Genomic DNA, 23,975 nt, shown 5'->3' with positions numbered 1-23,975 from the left:
ATCTAAATAAACAAAACACATAAGTAAATTCATTTTAATAAGAATATTTAAAATTATTTCTCCATTTAAATAATACTAATTGTAAAATAAATCTTAATAATGTCCTTTTCGTAATTTGACACTTCAAAACACTTCATGAAAAGATTGGCATATTTTTATCAAATACTAAATAGAAAAGCGCTTTCTAAATGAATTTTTCAAATACAAAGCGCTTCTCTCCAAAGTACTTCTATGAAAAACTATTCTGATAAAAGTGCTTCTTAAAATATGCAGTATTTAAGAATTTGGCCAAACAGACGAGTAAATCCTAAAACTCTTAAGTAAATGCTAGGATTGAAGCATAAAAGCATGTCAAGAGATACAAGATGAGGACAACAATCAACAATAGCTTGAAGACCTTCATCGGTCATAGTGTCCCCCCAGTGAGCAATGAGCCGAAGTTGGTGAAATAGCTAAAGCCGCATCTATTTTTTGGGTAGTAATAAGATATTTTATTAAAGAGAACAAGCACTAAGGTAGTGCTTCAAAACATAGTTGAAGTTGTGCAATCCACCCGTTATATCTAACAAGGCATCTCTATCCTGCACAAAAACTAGTTGCACCAAAAAGTTAGCAAGTAAATAGTTCTAAACTTAAGGCTAAAAAAAGGCAGCCCGATGCAGTAAGCTCTCACTATGCGCGGGGTTCAGGGAAGGGCCGAACCACAAGGGTCTATATTACGCAACTTAAGGCTAAGAAAGTTTATCTTTTTACCTTCAAAAATTATCTTCCTCCCTTTGAACCAGACAGCCCACTATAAGGCTTCGGATATAGTACTCCAAATTTTGAGGGACTTTTTTGGTAATCCGACCCTGTTCCAGAACATAAGAAAATCTTGAGTGGAGACAAGGCATAGTCCAGCTAATGCCAAATATAGCATTATTGTACCAGATTTTCTTCCAAGGTCAAGGACTAATGTTGTCAGTAAAAGACGGCATTTTGTAGCATGATTTCACTGAAAAAGGATTGTTTGGATGTCCTCGTCGTGTTCTGAACTCCATTTCTGGATGGTCTAAGGAGATGTTTCGCATAAATAACAAATCACAAGTCCTAGGCACTTCCCAACCATTCAAATTCCTTCTAAGAGAGATTCCAACCTTGAGCAGTGAAAAATCAGCGATCACTGCATTGTGAAGGGAGGAGATGCTGCAGATTATTCGGGAACCAACCATGCATCCTCCCAAAATCTGATTTTTCTACCATTACCGAGGAGAAAATCAGAATTTTCAGAGAATTTACATCCAAGAGACGGATATGCTTCCATATTCCTCTACCATGTGGGGCATTAGAACCATCGCTGAACCATGGATTTTCCAAAGTAAACTTTTCGACCAGTAATCTCCTCCAAAAAAGCATTTTCTTCCTGGTTGAATCTCCAGTGCCATTTCAGCAATAGGCTTTCATTATGGCGCTTCAATTCTTAATTCCAAGACCCGACTCCACTTTCTTGTGACATTGTTCCATCTAGCTAAGACAGATGGAATTATTTTGTTTGTTGCCACTCCATAAGAAATCTTTTTTCAACGTGTCCAGACGCTTCAATATTGCAGATGGAGCAGAGAAGAGAGGGCACGTTTCTCATCTATGTTATAACTTGAGTTATTTAATTCAGAAGACTTCAGTTGTGTGCAGGAGCGTCCAACAGATCCAACACCTTCTGTTGTGATACTGTGTCTCAGACTCAACTCTTCTAACAATGGGAACTTTTGAACTACTTCAATCAAGCCTTCACGTACCATTTCGTTGCAAAATGCAATACTGAGTCATTTCAATTTTCCTATTCTTGTGAAAAAAAAGCAGAAATGAATTAATGGTAGACTGAAGCACAATTACTGGATTGCCTAATACAGAAGATTAGTGCAAGTATACCATAGGATAAAACAATTTGCTACCTTACTTTATCAATCATAAACATAAAAAGAGATAAGACAATAAGCAATCTCTGCTGACAGTTATAGCAAAAAAGTACTATCTTTTTGGTGTTCTATTATCTTACTTTCTGCTGTAGGGAGTGGAGGAAGGGACGCCAGGGAACGGAACTTTAGAGGCAACACAAACAAAAAGAGTAAAAAAAAATGCCACAATAAGGAACTCAGAAAGAGAATAGAGAGGCCTAATATACATCTTCCAACTCTTTTTTAGAGCAATCTCCAGCATAGGAACTTCCAGAGAACAATGATTCTTTGATGGGAGGTAGCGGTTGGTTGCTAGCTATCTCATAGACTAATCATTTATCTTCTTTCATTTATCCTACTAAAGGTCCGATTAATATTTACACTATAAACAACTTTCAGACAATGTTTAGACTCTTGCCTATGGCGAAGCACCATAGGAATACAAAGTGCTTTACAACTAAACGACTGTTGTAGCCATGGGCAGCAGGTGAATACATATTACATATTCCAGAGTATACTGAAAAGATGATAACACAACAACCAGACATCAGCAGCTCCAAGAGCAGCATAATCGATGCTCAATTAAGCTTATTTCAGGCGGAATATCAACATTAAAAGAAAAACACAGACTTATCTCCCTTTAATACACTCAATCTTTCAACAGGCAGACGATCAGAGACTTGGAACCTCCCTACCACTGCTTGAAAGCTAACGGTTTCATGTTATATTTCACTCACCGATGGAAGTTCTTTCCACCTTTTTTCACAGTACTATTTTGCCCGTGGCCAACCAGGACATCCGTGCTAACCCTTTGGTGAGAAAAAAAAAATGTAGACAAGTTATCAAAAAAAAGCAAAAAGAAGAATAAGTGACCCCCCCCCCCCACCCACCCACCCACCCACCCAAAAGAACACAATGACAGTGGTATCACAAACTGAGGAAAGCAAGAATACCTCTCTGCTAGGTACGCAATCAACTTGTCCATAACAAAGGACTTGGCTGCGATCAACGACATGGCGGCAGATTTCCTCCAAGTCTTAAGGCGTGTCAGAGAGGTTCCACATGTCAATGACTAGCTACATGGGAAGATCCTTGCACACTTACCCCAAGTATGCACACTTTCTCTGTGGTCTCCAGTATTTATATAACACCCAGCCTGTGTAATATGTTAGCCCATGTAACTTCTGGTAGTTTCAACCATGGCAGCTTTTCCACCATCACCCGATTCTCGTTTTTACCATGTCTCCTTTTCCTTTTCCTTTTCTTTTTCCCTTCCAACTTATTTTCTCGGGAAAGTGAGGAAGAATTTGGATATGAGCGCGAAAAAAATTGACATTCTGGCCAAACTTGTTACACATTTGGCAAGGAAAAAAATAAATTCCATAAATTGCAAGAGTTTAAGCAAAAGAAATTAACCTAATTTAAAATGAAATGCCAAAAGTTTAAAATTTAAAACCATTGCTACAATGGAAGAAGGAGCTCCGGCCAAGCTTTACAAATCTGGCCGAAAAAAGTGATCCCGGAAATGTTTGAGTCTTAAACAAGAAAAAAATTTATTGAACTTTAAGAAAATTCCACGTGCATAGAAATTATATGTGTTTGGCGTGTGGAAAGCACCACTCGCTAAATTTCGGCGCAAGGTAATATAGATGCCAAAAAGAGAAATTCAGAAAGGTGATACAAACACATCATAGTTTAGGCGTGCAAGTTGCACACCAAATCAATTTTAGGGAGATTTTTATGCATTATCCCTAACTTGGAGTTGGACATGATATTAAAGTTTACACCAAAAAAAAAAAGGAAAGAAAGACAATTCATGTATTTCATGTGTGGTGTTATACACCAATATTTGACCCGATGGTCTCCCGAAAACAGCCTCTCTATCCCTCCGGGTAGGGGTAAGGTCTGCGTACACTCTATCCTCCCCAAACCCCACTAGTGGGATTCTACTGGGTGGTTGTTATTGTTGTTGTGTTATACACCATTCGCTAAGTAATGCACAACCAAGTTACTGGAACTCTTATGTACTGGAACCTACTGGAAAAGAATTTTCTCAAGCTAGTGAAACTTTACTGAACGAAGTTAATACTACAACATTTAAAAGGAAAAACTTGAAGAAAGAAAAGGAAGGAGAAGAATATCTCAAATAAGCTCGAGTAATCTTTCTTCATTTTAAAATATACAGATTTCAATATCGAATATAGAAGAATAACCAGAGTAAAAATGTCGGTCATTCTATTCCAGAGGTCTATTTTGGAAAACAATATATTTCAGAGGTCTATCACACAACAACAATTTAGAAAGAGAAGAAGTCTTAGAAGTCCTTTAACTTCGAAGTAAAAATCCTGCAAAATTCAAGATTTACTTAAAATCAATTTTTTGTTTTCAAGATCTTAAAGCCTCACCTCATGCTCTCTTCAGAAATAAAAAAAAAAGTCCAGAGGTTCAAAGAGAAGACCTGGAAATTGTACACCCAAGCGGATTTCTTTTTGCTTGTTCTCAATATGTTCTTTGTTTTCGGCCATCCATTCAAGGAGAAGTTCCACTTGACAAACGATATGCCGTTTTTAGACATCTAACAGAACCAAATGCAACGGAAGAGACTAACTGTAAATATGAGGTATCAACCAACAAATTATCATCAAACTTTTACAAAGAAGTTCACTAAAAGATATAAGTCAGATTCAACCATGATTACGAAGAAACAAGTAATGCCAATAATTTGATTGGAAGTTGAAAAGCATAATTAGGTTAATTTGAGTCACACTGAACCAGCAGCCAAGCTTACCACTATCTCAAAAGACATTAAGAAAAGAAGAAGATATTACTCTGAACAAGCACAACAGAAGTAGCTTTTATACACAAGCTCAAGAAAAGTAGATACAAGATACATAGCTTAGGGCGTTCCAAGACCCTTTGAGGTATGAACAAAAGAAGGGCAAAACCACAAAAGATTGTCTAGAGGTCGTAGACGTCACCTCAAATGCAAAAGGAAGAGGATTGCTTTGGTCATTCTAATTACAATCAGCTGCAAACTATGAACAAATCTAAACACTTCACCTGTCACCGTTGCAAAAAAATGCCATATCACCCAAAAGCAACCAAAAAACTGCAAAAATGCAACCACCATTTAAGTTCTGTATCAAAGAACGATGAATAATATTTGGTTCTTACCATCAGTAATTTCTGGTTTGAATATGACCTTCATAAGGGACAACATTTCGCCAAGATACTTGCTGCTAAATGGATTTAGTCGTAGTAGTCATTAAAATCGTCATAGACCCGATGGAACTCACCATCAGAAGACGAAGATTCAGTAATTCCACATGGGCAGTCTGAATCAGGAGACAAATAATCATAAATCTCAGCATTGAATTCATAACCGTAAGTGGAATCATGAGGGTCCTTTAGATCTACAATCTGTTCTTTACATCTTCTTCCTAAATCCCCTTCAAGATCTATATTGTAACAGTGGCGTAAGTCGAGCGATTCAAGGTGTGGACAGCCATCAAGAATGGCATGCAGGCCTTCATTTGTCAAGACATGGAAAGGTGCCGCAGTTCAGGCATATTTCTGGCAACAGCTAGAGCTTCATCATTGCATTCATATCCTTGAAATCCATGGGCATTCAATGTAAATGACTTAAGCCGGGGGCAAGCATGACCAATAACTTTTATAAGATCTTTATTAATGCCGGAAAAGTATATCTGCAACTCCTCCAACAGAGGGAAGTTCTTAGCAGCTGCAGCCAAACATCCATCTAAGATATAATAGCACCCGACAAGTTTGAGATGTCTAAGCTGGCTTGATCTGTTCAAAAGGGTCCCAATTTGACTACTTTAAGAGAACTTTTATTTAATGGAGGAAACAAAAAGTAATGAGAAATTATAAGAAGACTAAAAGGTAAACAACAGCCAAGCTCACTGAAAAGCAGACAAGTGGGTGTCGGACACACCAATAGCAGCAAATTAGTTCACACTATACATTACTCCCCTGTTCCAATTTACGTGAACATGTTGTTGGGAATATAGTAGATATGCCCTAGATCCAATATCATATTTGATGATTTGAACATATTTTTGTGAACGTTATTTGATATAAAATATATATGTCATTTGATATTCTTTTATCATTGTTATTAATTGCTTGATTAATTTGATAAGGTCCTTGATTAAATTTTGAGACTTGACATTGTGATGGATCATGATAATGAGAGTAAAGTTTCTTATAATTTAATCTAAATTTGTTCTTGATCGTGGGATTATTAATTTGGACATTAGTAATCCGGTTAGATCAATATTTATGTGATCGTCTTTATGAGATAAAAATTAATTGATCTCATTAACTAAATTACATAGATAGATGATGCATATAGAGATATGATCATTGAACCGACTCATTGGATAATTCCTAATGGTTAGAATTAAAATAAACTGTCAATAGGATATTCTCTTGAAGAATGTGATGTAAAAGTTTCCTTTGACCTGAGATCGTCATAGTAATTGACAAGTTATTTATTGTGCTTTGATACCAGACACCTATGGCCCTAGGGCGATAGTTGAAAGGATATTAGGTATGATTAAATGCTTGTAGAATTAGTGATTGATCAAGATAGAATCTGTTTGGTAATGAGTTTAAGCTTCATGTCGTCATGAATTATAAACGACCAAACTAAGACCTTGGCCAGGGCAATTGAATGAAAGAAGAAATGTGTTTCTTAGGTCATTCAATGGTCGATTATATTTGACATGAACACATAGTTGGTCGCCTATTAGGATTTGATAGTTGAACCATATCCTAGGGTGATCCAGAGCTATAAGGACAGAAGGAATTACTACATTATTCTTCTACTGGTTCTTGAGAGTAAATTGTATACTTCATGCTATCCGGTCGTTAAGGAGTGTTGCTAGACGCCACCCTTGATTAGTATATTGATGTGATCAATTTACTACCGGTTTAGTATTGAACCTATGGGGTCGCACACTAACGAGTATTCTGATCTTTGCTAAAGGATTAATTAACTTATTATTTGATAATTAAATTAAGGAATTTAATTAGTCAAATAGATTTAGTTATTAGTCCAAATAAAATATTATTATATTTTTTGCTAGCACAGAGGATATAATTAATATTATGAACAAATTGAAGTTTTCTATTTGGAATAGAAAATTAAATTATATCTCTTGATTGGAATATATATGTGATATATATTTAGTACTCATAATTAATACTATGCATTTATATATGGGATGTATAAAAGTATTAATAAAGACTATTTGATCCAATTTTGAATTGGACATGGAATGTCCATAAAGGAATTCCTGCGGCATATTTTATGGTAATTGAAGACTAATGAATCGAGTTGGATTCACGTCTAAAGTCCGTAAAAAGGACTGACGACAACCTCAATCCAATTTGCAATTGGATTGATATAATATTTTATTAGGAAAATATTTTGCCAATGCACTTAAACAATAGGTCACGACCTTTAGTCTTTTCTTAACCAATAGGAAAAGGATTACTAAAGGTGATATATAAATATCAGTATATATGTGACGAGGAAGTGCAAAAAAAAACATAAGGCATCCATGAGCCGCACAATCGAGAGAGATATGTTTGACACAGAAAATTGTTTACTTGTCCTATTACTACTACGCCGAAGTTTTTGAGAAAAATTTCAGCTTCTTTTTCATTCAATTTGTTCGCGGTTTCATTGATCAAAGAGTTGATAGCAAGAATCGGTCTAGGTGTGGATACGCATAGAGTCTTTGCACTATCGAAGAATTTTGAAACGAGACTATCTTCACCAGGTACGCCTCAGATCCAATCTTTGACATGTAAATAAATTTTAAACACGAAAAGATCTGTCTAGGATTGTTATTGTCTTCCGCTGCGTGTTACGAACACCTATACGCAATCCTTCAGTGGCATCAGAGCCAGGTTTCTCGTGTCTAAAATTTATTTAAAAATATTTTAAGATAATATTTGAAGAGTTCAAACCATAATACATATGTTTTATGCAATAGTCAAATTGTTTGAATGCATATGGATTGATATAATTTTATTGTGAATAAAATATATATATACATATAAGTTAAACTATTGAGATAGTTCGTAACTTGAATTTGAAATTTATGTATTAGATACGACGGGAATCTATAATAGGTTAAATGATTCTATTGTTATTTTTAATTGTTATTAGTTGATGAGATGTTAATTATTAATGATATTCTGGCATGAATTACTTTTTTGTGATATATGTGATATATAGATTAAACATGTTAGAAGAATGTTGAATTTTGTTTTTATCTCACGTGCTAGTTCGTTACATAATTTTGAATTATTTATTACATGTGATGTAAATTAATTTAAAACTAAGCATGTAGACAACTTGAACTAAATTCACATGCTATAAAAGATTTGATCTAATTCATGTTATTAAAAATTGTTTTAGTAACAATTCTCTCTTACTAAAATTTGAGTTCTTAAATAATAAAATATAAGATATTTTATTATAGAGCTATCCATCAAAGTAAATAATTTTACTTATTTCTTGTTTATAAGGAGCGGCTTGACTACTAGGAGACTTATAGTCCGAGAATATGTTAAAATTATTTATTGCATTAGATGCATGGATTGCAAGAATTATTCAATTTTTTACTAGACGCCTGGACTACCCGAGGAGTATAAAATTTAATAAATTCTTTGCTATCATGATGGTTGAACTCAATTATACCAATAGGATCGACCTGACTACCAGGGGACTATTTGACATAGAGCTAAATAAGGAAATTGTATGGGGATACAATTGGTAAGAGTACCTGCCTTTAAAATATATGTGAGAAACGACTTGACTTCCAAGGGGCTCATACATATTATTAAAGGATTCTTTTACTCCACTAACAGAATAAGGATTTCGTAAACTATAATGAGGGTAAATAGTTTAAAATAATTAGTGGAAATATCATTTAGATAAAAGTCCATGTCTTTATGATACATGTAAATATGTTCTTATATTATTGCCTTTTCTTTTCTATATTTTAGATTTCTCAATATGTCTATTATATCACTGCGTGAAATACTTGAGACCAACAAGTTGGTAGGACCAAACTTTGATGACTGTTATAGAAATTTGAGAATTGTTCTCATGCATGAAAAGCTCATTGATGTGATCGATAAGCCCGCAAAGCTAATCCCACCAGAGAATGATGTTCAAAGCACCAAGGTTTATCAGAAACACTTGGAAGAATGTCTTGCTATTAAACACATCATTTTTGCTTCTATGAGTTATGAACTCCAGAGGAAGCATCAGAATATGGATCCAACTGCAATCATTGAATATCTAAAGAAGATGGTTGATACACAGTTGGACATTGAAAACTAACACTTCAGTTGGACCCCTTGTCAAATCATATGATTGTTCTTACTAAGAAGATGAGAAGTTGGGGTACAAGCTTGGTAAAGAGCTTTCTGAAGATTTGATCTTGCAGTCAGTATATGATGCTGTATGTTTTCACTGTAAGAAGAAAGGGCATTGGAAGAGAAACAGCAAGGAGTATCTTGCAACTCTAAAGGACAAGAAACAAGGTGAGACATTAATGAAAAATGTTTTCAAGGTTTCTTTAGCTACTACTAATTCTTCACTGTGGGTATTAGATACTGGCAGTGGCTATAACATCTGCAATATGTTGCACGGGTTCAAGATAAATAGGAGACTAAAGAAAGGGGAAGTTAATCTACAAGTTGGAAATGGTGCAAAAGTTGCGGCCGTAGCTGTAGGATCAATTTCTTTAATAATGCCTACGGGCAAAGTACTTATGTTGGATGATTGTTATTACGGTCCTAAATTTGTTTCGAACATAACTTCAGCTTCTATGTTAGACAAACGTGGTTTTCGCATTAATATAGACAATGGTATTTGCTCTATTTATTATAGTGATAATTTATATGTGAATGACTATCTCCAACATGATGTTTATGTCTTACCTAATGTGAATGCTAATTCGATTATGCATGTTTCAAGTCTTCAGAGGAAAAGAGATGATCAAGTAAATTATACATACATTTGGCATTGTACGCTTGGTCATATTGAAGAGAAAAGAATTAACAAGTTGTACAAGGAAGGATACCTTGACAAGTATGATTTTGAATCATATTCAACTTGTTAATCTTGTCTCAAAGGAAAAATGACCAAATCTCCATTTAATGGAAGTGGAGAAAGAGCTTCTGAATTATTGGGACTAATTCATACAAATATTTGTGGGCCTATAAAAATTCAAGCTAGAGGTGGATATTCTTACTTCATCACCTTCCCTGATGATATGTCAAGATATGGATTTGTATATTTTATGAAACACAAGTCTGAGTTCCGTAGTGAAGTTGAGAAGCAGACTGGTAAAAGTATCAAAGTACTAAGGTCTGATATAGGTGGAGAATATCTTAGTGAAGATTTTAGATATCTCAAAGAGAATGGAATTCTCTCACAGTGGACACCTCCAGGAACACCACAACACAATGGTGTGTCTGAAAGGAGAACTCGAACCTTATTAGATATGGTGAGATCTATGATGGGGTTCACTGATCTTCCAAAAAAATTTATGGGGATATGCTTTGGAAGCAGCAACATACTTACTTAATAAAGTTCCCACTAAGTCAGTCTCTACAACACCATATGAGATATGGAAAGAATGTAAACCTAACCTTTTTTTGATAAGGTAAATTGTATTAATCAAAGGTAGGGGAAAACTCCCTTATACAAGATTTATACAACAAAGTAGAGAATCTACATCATAATATGATTCTCTATGAAAGACGCCCAATCTTCCACACAAGTAGGGCCTATATGGGTACACCAAAAAGCAATCAAAGAAAAAAGCCTACTCTTAAGATCTGAGAAAGGAGACTTAACCCCTTCAAAAGCTCTCCTATTTCTCTCTCCCCAAACTATCCACATGAGAGCTAGCGGTGCAACTTCCACGCCTTTCGTTTTCTTCTTCTTCGTAGACCGGCCCAACTGTATAGCATTTCCTTTATAGAGCTTGGCATCACCCATTGAACACCAAAAAGATTCAGAATTGCCCTCCACAAGGCCGATGACACAGGGCAGTGCAACAAAAGATGATTGACTTCTTCCCCCGAGCTTTTACACATGTAGCACCAACTAACAAGTGTAATTCCTCTCTTTTGCAGATTTTTCGCAGTTAAAATCACACCCCTCACCGCTAGCCATGCAAAAAAACACACCTTTGTGGGTGCTTTAGGAACCCATACCGATGAGTAAGGGAAAGTTGTCTCCCCTCTCACCAACATACTCTGGTAGAACGACTTTATGGAAAACAAACCATCGGCACGCAATCCCCATTTCCAAGAATCACTAGAGGGTCGGGGCAAGTCTTGCCCGTACAGAAGTGTCAACAAGTCTTGGAGTTTTGCAATCTCCCAATCTTGCATGTTTCTTTTAAATGATAGGTCCCAACTCCCCCCCCCCCTTCATGCTCCTTACGAATCTGATGAACCATTAACTCCTTCTGGTTTAAAACTCTGAAGACGTGTGGGAAAGAGGCGCTCAGAGTATTCTCTCCACACCACCTCTGATGCCAAAAGCTTATTCTCCTTCCATCGCCCACCATGTAAGTTATGTTGCCATTGAATACTTCCCAATTCTTCATGATGCTCCTCCACATGCCACAACTGAAAGGTGCTGTGATTGCCTTGGTCCTCCAACCCCCTTTTGTGTAGTCATATTTTTCTGCGATGACCTCCATCCATAGAGCGTGGTCTTCCACACCGAATCTCCACATCCACTTCCCCGGCAGAGCTCGGTTGAATACCCTGAGATCTTTTACTCAGTGACTGACTGCCAATTCACAAGGTGAAACTTTCTAGTTCCATCAGTCGCATCCCATAGGAAATTCCTTTGAAGCCGCTCCAGTTTTGCTGTGATGCTCGCAGGGGCTTGCAACAGGGACAAGTAGTAGGTGGGAATACTCGATAAGGTGCTTTTAATAAACACTTCCTTACCGCCTTTTGACAAGTACCATTTCTGCCAACCTGCTAATCTTTTTTTTACCCTTTCAATCACTGGATTCCAGACTATAGTATCTTTATGCGAAGATCCCAAAGGAAGTCCCAGGTAGGTAGTAGGAAGTGAGCCAACCTTGCAACCAAGGACACGGGACATAACATCGATGTAGTTCACCTCTCCCACCGGAAAAATCTCACACTTGCCGAGGTTGATTTTCAGTGCGGATACAATCTGAAACCACTGTAGTATGTACTTCAAGTGTGTCAACTGATCCATATCTGCATCACAGAAAACCAGGGTGTCATCTGCAAAGAGCAAGTGGGAGACTCTTCTGCCACTATTAGCCCCGATTGGAGCTGAGAAACCTCTCAAGAATCCTCCTGCTGCCGCACGATCCATCATTCTACTCAGAGCATCCATCACTAGAATGAATAGCATTGGGGATAGAGGGTCGCCTTGCCTGAGACCCCTGGAGCTGCTAAAGAAGCCACACGGGCTACCATTTACTAGGACCGAGAATCTGACTGATGAAATGCAGTACTTGATCCATCCTCTCCATCTTGCCCCAAACCCCATCCATAACATAATGAAATCCAGTAACTCCCAGTTGACGTGGTCAAACGCCTTCTCAACATCCAGCTTGCAGAGTAAGTCGGGTTCTCTATTTTTTCTTCTTGAGTCGACAAGTTCGTTCGCCACCAAAGCGGCGTCAAGGATCTGCCTACCTTCCACAAAAGCATTCTGGGATGGCAAAACAATAGTGTCAAGAACCTTTTTGAGTCTGTTGGATAACACTTTGGAAATAATCTTGTAAATGCTCCCCACAAGACTAATAGGCCTGTAGTCTCTGATAGAAGATGCACCTTCTTTTTTAGGCACGATGGTAATAAAAGAAGCATTGATACTTCGCTTGAAGACACTGTTCTCGTGAAAGTATTCAATTGTTTCCAACAACTCCCCCTTAATAATGTCCCAACAGAATTGGAAAAAGGACATGGAGAAACCATCAGGTCCGGGTGTCTTATCACCATCACAACTCGACACCGCCTCGTGCACCTCCTCCTCCTCGAAAGCCCTTTCTAACCATACACTGTCTCCCTCCCCTATGTGGTTGAAATCTATTCCCCCCCAAAGTAGGCCTCCAACTTTCTTCTTCTTTGTATAAATTCTCATAAAACCCCACTATCGCCTCCTTCACCTCCTCCTCACCCTCAGTCCTCACCCCATCCACATCTAAAGAGTCTATGTCCCTATGAAAAAACTTGGTGTTCGAGTCCCCTCCTTTAACTAGAGTGCCCTCGATTTTTGCCGCCAACTAGTCTCCTGAGCTATTGCTAAATCAACTACCTCTTTTTTCACCTCCCCCAGCCTTGCCTTCTCGGATTCATCTAACTCCCTCGCCCCTTCCACTCTCTCTAATTCCCCCAATTCATGCATGACCTCCCTCATTCTAACCTCTACCCTCCCATAGACCTCCTTATTCCACCTAATGGTATCTCTCTTAAGCAACTTAAGTTTCTTTGAAAGACGGAATGAAGGTGTCCCTGTTACCTCGTAGCTTGTCCACCATTCTTTCACTTTGTCGCCAAATCCTGGCACTTTCAACCACATGTTCTCAAAACGGAAAGGAGCGCGCACCCCTCTCCCTTTCCGTCCATCAAGCATGATGGGCAAATGATCCGAAGTCAGCCTCGGTAAAGGAAGCTGAAGCGCATTCGGCAGCAGCTCATCTCAGGATGTCGATATAAGAAATCTATCAAGTCTAGACCTTGAGTTTGATTCCTCCGCCCTGGCCCAAGTAAACCTTTCCCTTGATAGAGGAAGATCGATGAGAAACTGATCATTAATGAAGTCAGAGAACTCCTCCATGGCCCTTGAAATCATACTAACCCTAATCTCTCCTCCGGGAATTTGATAGTGTTAAAGTCTCCCCCTAAAACCCATGGAATATCCCATTCCCCCATAACATTCACCAGTTCCTCCCAGAAGACCGTCTTGGACCCTTCTCCCACTGGGCCATACACTCCCCCAAATCCCCACTCTACCCCACTCCCTCTATCTTTGACAAGAGCTGCTAGAGAAAATACCCCTTCCTCCCAGAAGACCGCCTTGGACCCTTCTCCCACTGGGCCATACACTCCCCCAAATCCCCACTCTACCCCACTCCCTCTATCTTTGACAAGAGCTGCTAGAGAAAATACCCCTTTCTTAATCTCATTTACCTCCAGACTTCTATCACCACGCATAAGAAGGATGCCCCCGGCACTTCCCACTGCTGGGACATAGTCATAATTTACCCAACTACCTCCCCAGACACTCCTCACAATTGCATCTGACAGAACTTTCATTTTGGTCTCCTGAAAACAAACTAGGTTGGCACCCCACTCTCTAACTCCCACTTTGATGATGACCCTTTTGTTTGGGTCATTCATTCCCCTCACATTCCATAAAAGGATCTTAACTTCCATAAGCAACAATATCCCCTTCTTCCCCACCCCCCATAGCCGAACTTCCTTCCCCCCTGTCGCACACCCGGCCCCTTCTCTGATACACCACTACATCCCCTAAATTTTTTTGCCTACCCCCTTGACTCGACTCACCATGAAAGAAAGACTGTTGCTCAATCTCCCTCAACAGTTCTAACACCCTATCCTCCTTTCCTTCAAAAGAAACTCCCAAATTTTTTCCAAAGTTTAATAGTTTCTCCTCCATCCAGAATGACAAATCCCCTCCACTACGTGACGAAATTAGACATGCATCTCCTATAAGTGCCCCTTCCTTGCTCCCGCCTGAGGAATACAAGACCATAGCATTGCTGACAGTAGTACCCTTAGGTGTCGGGATATTCACACTAGTTTCTTGAGAGACGCTGACCTCTGAAGTTAACACCCCACTTCTGTAGGAAGAAACGTCAGCAAGTATCTGTGGCTAAGGAGGGCATGGAACCCTAGGTATCACTTTGGCTGTAATTGCAATTCTAGCACAGTTGGCAGCAATCTCCTCAGACGAGGAGGATGAGGGGGTGATGAAACTGGGTCCATCAGAGATGGTAGGCCGATGAGTAGCAGCACTTCCTTTAGCCTGTGCTACCTCTGGAGCATCCGCTGTCGAGGAGGGGCGTATTCCACTGGAGCCCGTAGAAGAAATGCCATTGTGGGAACCAGCATTGGCAGCAGAAGAAGGAACATTTGTTCCCAAATTATTAGGAGTCTTATCATCCACGGCATTAGATAATTTGGGCCCCTAAGGATCGATTCTAATAGTATTAGGAAAAGTTGCTGGGCCCTTTTGTGAAAGCACGGACTTATACTTGTTGAAAGCTTGCCCGACCCTGTTATGCTTAGGGGAGGACCGACCCATTCTGCCTTTCCATCTGTCGTGCCTGATCCAGGGGCATTCACGTCTTCTATTCCTGATAAAGTTTTGTCTTCTCCTCCCAAATTCAGACCCCTCGTTTCTTCTCACTCTTATTTGTGGTTTTGTCGTTGCCCAATGATCCGGTGAGCTTCTTCCTCCCTTCAATGATTAATTTTCCCTACCCTCCCTTCTATTTGGCATTCCCTTTTCTTCCGCCACTACCACAGGCATAAAGATAGGGCGAAATTCAGGGCTCAACCAAACTCTGTAACTCAAGTAGCCATCTTCCACTACGATGGAGACCGGGATTCTGCCCCCATTTCTCACCACAATCCTCACTCGAGATAGATCGTGTAGGCTACAAGTAACATCGATGAAGCCCCCACGGATTTCCCCAATTCTTGAAAAGGTCAAGACACCAAAGATGCACAAGGAGACCAACCATGTTGACCACCAAGGTTTTGCTTGCGAAACGAGGATCGAGACACCCGTCGTGCTCCACCCATCTGTCTAACTTTAGGAAGTTCCCATCGAACAATCTGTTTCCTCTGATAAGAATTTCTGAAGCTTGAGACTCGTCAATGAAGCAAAACAAGTATTGAGTGTTCCCCAGTTGCGATATTTTCAGCCCGTTCTTGACGTTCCAAGCCTCTGCTGTCCAGTTCCTAACAGCCTCCGGGGAGCCAACCCATTTGGAGAAAGACCCGATTAGACAAGAATCCAAGAAGCCCTTGCGCCTGAGAGTGTGGTCCCCAGCAGCGTAAAATGTGGCTCCTGCCCCACGTCTAACTTTCGGTGACATCTGCCCCCTAATTCTAGGGCTGGCCAGGAAACAGCTTTGATGAGACATATTTTCCAATTTTCTGGATTCTAGAGAGAAAAAGGAATTTCTCTCTGAATAATCCATCCTATCTAGGTGCGCCTACCCCAAACTAGGAGGCTATCTGAAAAAGGTAAAATGAAATCCGGCCAGAGGTGACTCACCCGTCGCCGGAAAATAGTGAAAGAGTTTGGAATTTGGAGGTCGGAGTAAAGGCTGGCAAAGAGGTTTACAGAAGAAAAATATTGAAATCTGGCCGAAAAAAGCCACTTCCGTCGCAGGAAAAAAGAAAGAGGTCAAAAAAAGGAGGTGGTGGAAGAGGAGCGGTCGAAACAGCCTCACGAAGAGGTTGTCTGAAGAGAAGAAAGTGAAAGGAGGCCTGTTGTGGCCTCACGCGCCGGCGCATGAGAGGAAGCTCGCCGGAGCTCGCGTGGCTGACTGTACGCCGGTGAGATTTCTGGGGAAAGTTTGCGGCAGGGTGATATCTCTGGTGGTGGTGGTGAAAAGCTAGGATTCATGGTTCTCGAGCGCCTCGGGGAGAGTGCCTGGGAGCATTCTCAGACCAACTTGAGTTTATTTCAAAAAATTTAAGCCTAACCTTAAACATATTAATGTTTGGGGTTGTCCAGCTTATGTTAAGAGATTACAGTCTGATAAACTTGACTCAAGATCTGATAAGTGTAGGTTCACTGGGTATCTCAAGGAAACAATGAGATATTATTTCTATCACCCTTCTGACCATAAATTGTTGGTGGCCAGAGGAGCATCCTTTTTGGAAAGAGAATTTCTTTTAGAAGGAAATTATAATGGAGAAATAGAACTTGATGAAGTTCAAGAAACTGATGAATCAACACAATATAAAGATCATAAGACGCAAGTTGAAGAACCTTTATTGGATGTTTTGAAGTTGCAAAGGAAGTTGCCATCTTCAACGGTTGAAGTTCAAGAACTAAATGAAGTGCAAGAACAGGTTAATGAACTAGTTCCAAACCAAATTGAACAACAACCAAATCCAGCACAACGTGAACAGGTTGTACAAGTACCTCTTAGAAGGTCTACAAAAGAACGTCATGTACCAACTAGATTAAATTTAATGGTACAAGATGATGTATCAAATGAGGTTAATCATAATGATGATGACCCTAAGACCTATGAAGAGGCTATACTAAGTTCTGATTATGAGAAGTGGCAAAAGGCCATGGAATCCGAAATGGAATCCATGAAGGAAAATAAAGTATGGACTTTAGTTGAACCTTCAAAGGATATAAAACCTATAGGTTGTAAATGGGTTTTTAAAAAAAAGATTGGAGCAGACGGAAAGGTGGAGACCTACAAAGCCCGTCTTGTTGCCAAGGGATATCGTCAGAAAGAAGGAGTCGACTATGACGAGACTTTCTCTCCCGTGGCAATGCTCAAATCAATTCAGATTTTGCTTGCTATAGCAGCATACTATGATTATGAAATATAGCAAATGGATGTGAAAACAACTTTCCTTAATGGTGAGCTAGAAGAGGATGTGTGCATGACACAACCTGAAGGTTTCACATCTTCGTCTGATCATAATAAAATTTGCAAGCTATAAAGATCCATTTATGGACTAAAGCAAGCTTCTCGAAGTTGGAATATTCGCTTTAACAAGATAATTGAAAAGTTCAATTTTGTTAGATGCGAAGAAGAACCTTGTGTGTACAAAAGGTTAGTGGAAGTACAATTATATTCTTAGTGTTGTATGTTGATGATATATTGCTCATAGGGAATAACATACCGGCATTGCAAAGTACCAAGATTTGGCTATCTGAACAGTTCTCAATGAAAGACTTGGGAGAAGCAGCTTATATATTAGGAATAAAGATCTATAGAGATAGATCTAGGAAGCTGCTTGGACTTTCCCAGTCCTTGTACATTGATACCATTTTAAAGAGGTATAATATGGATAATTCCAAAAGAGACTATCTACCGATAGGCACTGGAATTACTCTCGGTAGGGAGGATTTTCCTAAAACACCGGAAGAGAGAACGGACGAGTAGGATCCCATACGCTAGTGCAGTGGGAGCTATCATGTATACCATGACATGTACACATCCTGATATGGCTTATGCACTTAGAGTGACTAGCCGATATCAAGCAAATCCTGGTGAGGAACATTGGAAGGTGGTGAAGACCATTCTTAAGTACTTAAGGACTAAAGACCAATTCCTCATCTATAGAGATACTGAGTTGAAACTTGAAGGTTATACTGATGCAAGTTTCTCTTCAGATAGAGATGATAGCAAATCTATTTCTGGTTATGTATTCACCTTAAATGGTGGTGCAGTGAGTTGGAAAAGTTCCAAACAAGCTACAGTAGCTGATTCAGTGACTGAAGCAGAATATATAGTAGCTAGTGAAGCTAAGGAAGCTGTGTGGATGAAAAAGTTCTTAACTAAACTTGGTGTGGTTCCTTCAATAGAAGGTACGGTTCCACTGTTGTGTGACAACACTGGAGCCATTGCTCAAGCAAAAGAACCAAGATCACACCAAAAGTCCAAACACTTTCTGTGAAGGTATCACTTGATAAGAGAAATCATTGAACGTGGAGACGTCTAGATTCAAAAGGTTAATGGAAAGGAAAATTCTCCATACCTATTCACTAAAGCTCTTGGCGCAAAGTAGTTTGACAAGCACAAGTGGAAATTGTGAATGAAGTACAAAAGCGATTAGCTCTAGTGCAAGTGGGAAATTGTTGGAAATATAGTAAATATGCCCTAGATCCAATATCATATTTGATGATGTGAACATATTTTTGTGAACGTTATTTGATATAAAATATATATGACATTTGATATTCTTTTACCATTGTTATTAATTGCTTGATTAATTTGATAAGGTCCTTGATTAAATTTTGAGACTTGACATTGTGATGGAGATCATAATAATGAGAGTAAAGTTTCTTATAATTTATTCCAAAATTTGTTCTTGATCGTAGGATTATTAATTTGGACATTAGTAATCCGGTTAGATCAATATTTATGTGATCGTCTTTAAGGGATAAAGATTAGTTGATCTCATTAACTAAATTACATAGATAGATGATGCATATAGAGATATGATCATTGAGTCGACTCATTGGATAATTCCTAATGGTTAGAATTACCATAAACTGTCAATAGGATATTCTCTTGAAGAATGTGATGTAAGAGTTACCTTTGACCTGAGATCGTCATAGTAATTGACAAGTTATTTATTGTGCTTTGATACCAGACACCTATGGCCCTAGGGCGATAGTTGAAAGGATATTGAGTACGATTAAATGCTTGTAGAATTGGTGATTGATCAAGATGGAATCTGTCAACTCTTGGTAATGAGTTTAAGCTCCATGTCGTCATGAATTATAAACGACCAAACTAAGACCTTGGCCAGGACAATTGAATGAAAGAAGAAATGAGTTTCTTAGGTCACTCAATGGTCGATTATATTTGACATGAACACATAGTTGGTCGCCTATTAGGATTTGACAGTTGAACCATATCCTAAGGTGATCCAGAGCTATAAGGACAGAAGGAATTACTACATTATTTTCTACTGGTTCTTGAGAGTAAATTGTATACTTCATGTTATCCGGTCGTTAAGGAGTGTTGTTAGACGCCACCCTTGATTAGTATATTGATGTGATCAATTTACTACCGGTTTAGTATTGAACCTATGGGGTCGTCACTTACGAGTGTTCTGATCTTTGCTAAAGGATTAATTAACTTATTATTTGATAATTAAATTAAGGAATTTAATTAGTCAAATAGATTTAGTTATTAGTCCAAATAAAATATTATTATATTTTTTGCTAGCACAGAGGATATAATTAATATTATGAACAAATTGAAGTTTTCTATTTGGAATAGAAAATTAAATTATATCTCTTGATTGGAATATATATGTGATATATATTTAGTACTCATAATTAATACTATGCATTTATATATGGGATGTATAAAAGTATTAATAAAGACTATTTGATCCAATTTTGAATTGGACATGGAGTGTCCATAAAGGAATTCCTGCGGCATATTTTATGGTAATTGAAAATTGAAGACTAATGAATCGAGTTGGATTCATGTCTAAAGTCCGTAAAAAGGACTGACGGCAACCTCAATCCAATTTGCAATTGGATTAATATAATATTTTATTAGGAAAATATTTTGCCAATGCACTTAAACAATAGGTCACGACCTTTAGTCTTTTCTTAACCAATAGGAAAAGGATTACTAAAGGTGATATATAAATATCAATATATATGTGACGAGGAAGTGAGGAAAAAACATAAGGCATCCATGAGCCGCACAATCGAGAGAGATATGTTTGACACAGAAAATTGTTTACTTGTCCTATTACTACTACGCCGAAGTTTTTGAGAAAAATTTCAGCTTCTTTTTCATTCAATTTGTTCACAGGTTTCATTGATCAAAGAGTTGATAGCAAGAATCGGTCTCGGTGTGGATACACATAGAGTCTTCGCACTATCGAAGAATTTTGAAACGAGACTCTCTTCACCATGTACGTCTCAGATCCGATCTTTGACATGTAAATAAATTTTAAACACGAAAAGATCTGCCTAAGATTGTTATTGTCTTCCGCTGCGTGTTACGAACACCTATACACAATCCTTCACATGTTTGACTGGGCATGAAGTTTAAGAAAAAAATGAAGACTTTTAGAATTTATGATCCTAAACAAATTAAAAAGGGGTCCAGAGTATTTGTGTGGTTATAAAAGTTTTCTCATTAAGGATAGAATTGGAAGTTTAAGCTAAATTGTTTCCAAATTTAAAAAGGGGTCATTCTTTTTGGAACGAACTACAATAGGTTCACATAAACTGGAACAAAGGGAAGGGAGTACCATTTCTCATTATCCTTCTCGAAAGCTAAAGAGTAGCCGTTTTCTAGCTACCTATCAAAGGAAAGAGTTCTTTTTGGTTGTCCCAATTTTTGGAAGTTGAATTTCTCAGGTGCCCTATTTCAGCTTGTCCCTACAGTATAATTTCCTCCAGATGTGTATGATGTTTACGCCGTAAACACAAAGTACAAGTTACTCACAAGTTTAATGATATTAGTTCAAAAAGTAATGATGTTTCTGTACAAGTACTTCAGCCATGAATTGACATTTGAAATGTTGGGTTAGGAAAAACGAATAGAGGAAAAATAAGCAAGCACAGATAGCTTATTTAGTCATGCCCAGATATCTCCAAAAAAAGATGCTAGGCTCCCCTATTTATGAAAGAGGTAAAAGATTGTCATTGCATTTTGATAGGTCAAGGAGAAAGAGATGCAAAACACAACGGGGATACAATTTTAGAATGTAGAACAACAACAAAAACAACAACAAAAACAACAACAACACAGTGTAATCCCACAAGTGGGGTCTGGGAGGGTAATATGTACGCAGAACTTAACTCTACCCGAGGGGCAGAGAGGCTGTTTCCAGGAGACCCTCGGAAACAGAAAAAGGCAATTTGTATTTCATGAACCCAACTTGCTGAGTACACTAATTAATTTGTTCATCTACTCCCTCTTCCCATTTACTCCAACACAATGCATGCTAATTCAAGATGAAATTCAAGATGATTCATTGTTAAATCAGCTGATTTAAGATAAGATCTAGTGTACCTCTCAGCAATGTAGTTGAGCAAGTCTCTGCTACCAAAATACTCGATATTAATTTTGAGTAATTGACCCTGGCTACGATCCACCGCAATCCGACATATCTTCTCCAACACCCGAGGCATTTTGATATCATTCTTCAAGTCAACAACACGCCACATAGCGGGGTCATGGCATACCTTCCACCACGTACTACAAACTCTCTGCGCACTCCACACTATCTGGACCGCTCCCAATCGTTGCAGAATGTTTGCAGTGATTTCCGGTGGAAGCTCCACCCATGGCGGCGACGGCAGTTGTGGTGAGGAGGAAGATGATGAAGCTTTTAGTTTTTTCTGATTACGCCTTTTTGGCCTCGGCATTTTGCCTTTTCTCCAGAGCAGGGGAAGGGAAGCAGTCTAGAAGAAAGGGTGAGTGTCAAATATATCATTGTCTAGTACATTCGAGAATGTCCCACAGATTACTTTAGTATTAACTCCATGTATAAATTTATATTATACTCTATGATAATCCTGATTTAGTTTGTAACGTCTACTTTTTGTGTTTTGCCATATTGTATTAACTAATTGCAAATGATAAAATTTATAAAATATATTCCAAAATCGTATCTTTAATTATTTGATGTTACTAGGTTGGTGTAGCTCGTGCCAAGAACAACTTTTTCTATTGTGATTTTTTTGGCGAGTTCGGTCAGGAGGGACAAAAGAGAGATACTTTCTATCAGTCAAAAATAAACGGTAGCTACTAAAGCGTAAACTGCTCGTTTTTCCTTCCCCGTGAATATAGCATGATGAGCCCAAGTTACGGCAATTCTACGCCTCATACCTACTCCCTCAGTAAAGAAGAAGACATCTATCTAATACCATTCTTATCTTGATCTAACGGACTGGGAAGACCCATAAAGAATGAAAGAGAGAACTCAAAAAGCAACTGCAATCTAAGAGCGGATAATAGAAGCGGACCTTTAGCTTCTATTAATTGTTTTGTTTCCTTTACTCTTCCTCCTCGACATCCTTTTCTATGATGTAGCGGTCGCTTGGATGCCTGGTGTGATTCCGAACCTCGAGACCTGGGTTCGGACCCTAGCTTCGACCTCCTCGTACGCTGAGCGCTCATGGCGTGATTTAGCAAGGGGCCGATGGGAAGCCAAAAATCACGGTAATCCTTTTCTTTACGTATCTGATGGCTTTTGTTAAAATATTTTCCTCTTATACTCACTTGATTTCCTTTCATACAGGCCTCGGGAAAAATGCCATCATGAGGCCCCCGTCCGGGGAGGAGGAGGTTTCGCCCCCGGTCCCAAAATCGTCGAAGGAAAAGAAAAGAAAAAGGGTCTCGTCTTCCGATACTCCAAAGCCCAAGAAGAGCAAGGCTCGCAGGTCGAAGAAAGACACCGCCGTCCTGCCTGCTGATGTAGCTCAGCGACTAAGGGAGGAAGGAGAGGAAAATGAAGATGCTGGCTTCGAGCTAGTAGCCCGAACGAAGAGGAATGCCAAGGCCCCAATGGCCGCTGAGCCGGTGATGATCGAAGAGGTTCAGCCTCGGACCGAGGAGATCTCAGAAGATGGCCCGAGCAAAGTCCCCGAGTCATCAGAGGTTGAAGATGCCTCCGACCGTGATGAGCAATCGGTGGATGTGCTTGAAGGGGCCGGTTCTGAGGCCCTTCGAAATGAAGAGAATGCCCCAAGTGACTTGCTTGGGGCATACGATCTCGGCGGGTATCCCGAATTGGCATATGATGTGATACCAAATGAAGTCTATAACTTCTTTTTCTCTGAATTTCTCGAAGCTTGTCCTTCAACCCACGTATAGAAATAGTCAGTCATAAATAAAATGAATTTAGCTTTACCTAGGGTCGATGGCAGAGGGCCGATGATATCCATTCCCTATTTCATGAACGACCATGGGGATAGGACTGAATGAAGTTGTTCTCTAGGCTGGTGTATCATCGGTGCATATCTTTGGCATTTGTCACATTTTCAAATGAATTCCTTAGTATATTTTTTCATATTGGCCCAATAGTACCCCGCTCTGATGACTTTGTGAACCAGTGATTCAGCACCGGAATGGTTCCTACAAGTACCCTCGTGAATTTCTCGTAGGACGTAGTCGGTGTCTCCCGGACCCAAACATATTGCCAACGGTCCATAAAACATCCTTCTGTATAATGTTCCATCTTCGGCCAATATGAAGCGTGCAACCTTTGTTA

At 38.9% G+C, this 23,975-nt stretch overlaps 1 protein-coding gene across 1 annotated transcript; it reads right to left on the bottom strand.

Moving 5' to 3' along the window:
* Positions 1–4,739: 4,739 nt before the first annotated feature.
* Positions 4,740–22,183, bottom strand: LOC104227056 (putative F-box/LRR-repeat protein 9). The gene is given in 3 exon segments (XM_070165281.1): positions 4,740–5,476; positions 5,479–5,744; positions 21,773–22,183. Coding segments are annotated over 3 exon segments (915 nt in total). The 5' UTR covers positions 22,129–22,183; the 3' UTR covers positions 4,740–5,183.
* Between the last annotated feature and the right edge of the window lie 1,792 nt (positions 22,184–23,975).

This window comes from Nicotiana sylvestris, chromosome 12 (genome assembly GCF_000393655.2).
Source record: "Nicotiana sylvestris chromosome 12, ASM39365v2, whole genome shotgun sequence".
NCBI lineage: Eukaryota > Viridiplantae > Streptophyta > Magnoliopsida > Solanales > Solanaceae > Nicotiana > Nicotiana sylvestris.
The sequence above is the reverse complement of the archived record's forward strand: the minus strand, read 5'-3'. Positions and strand labels throughout refer to the sequence as shown.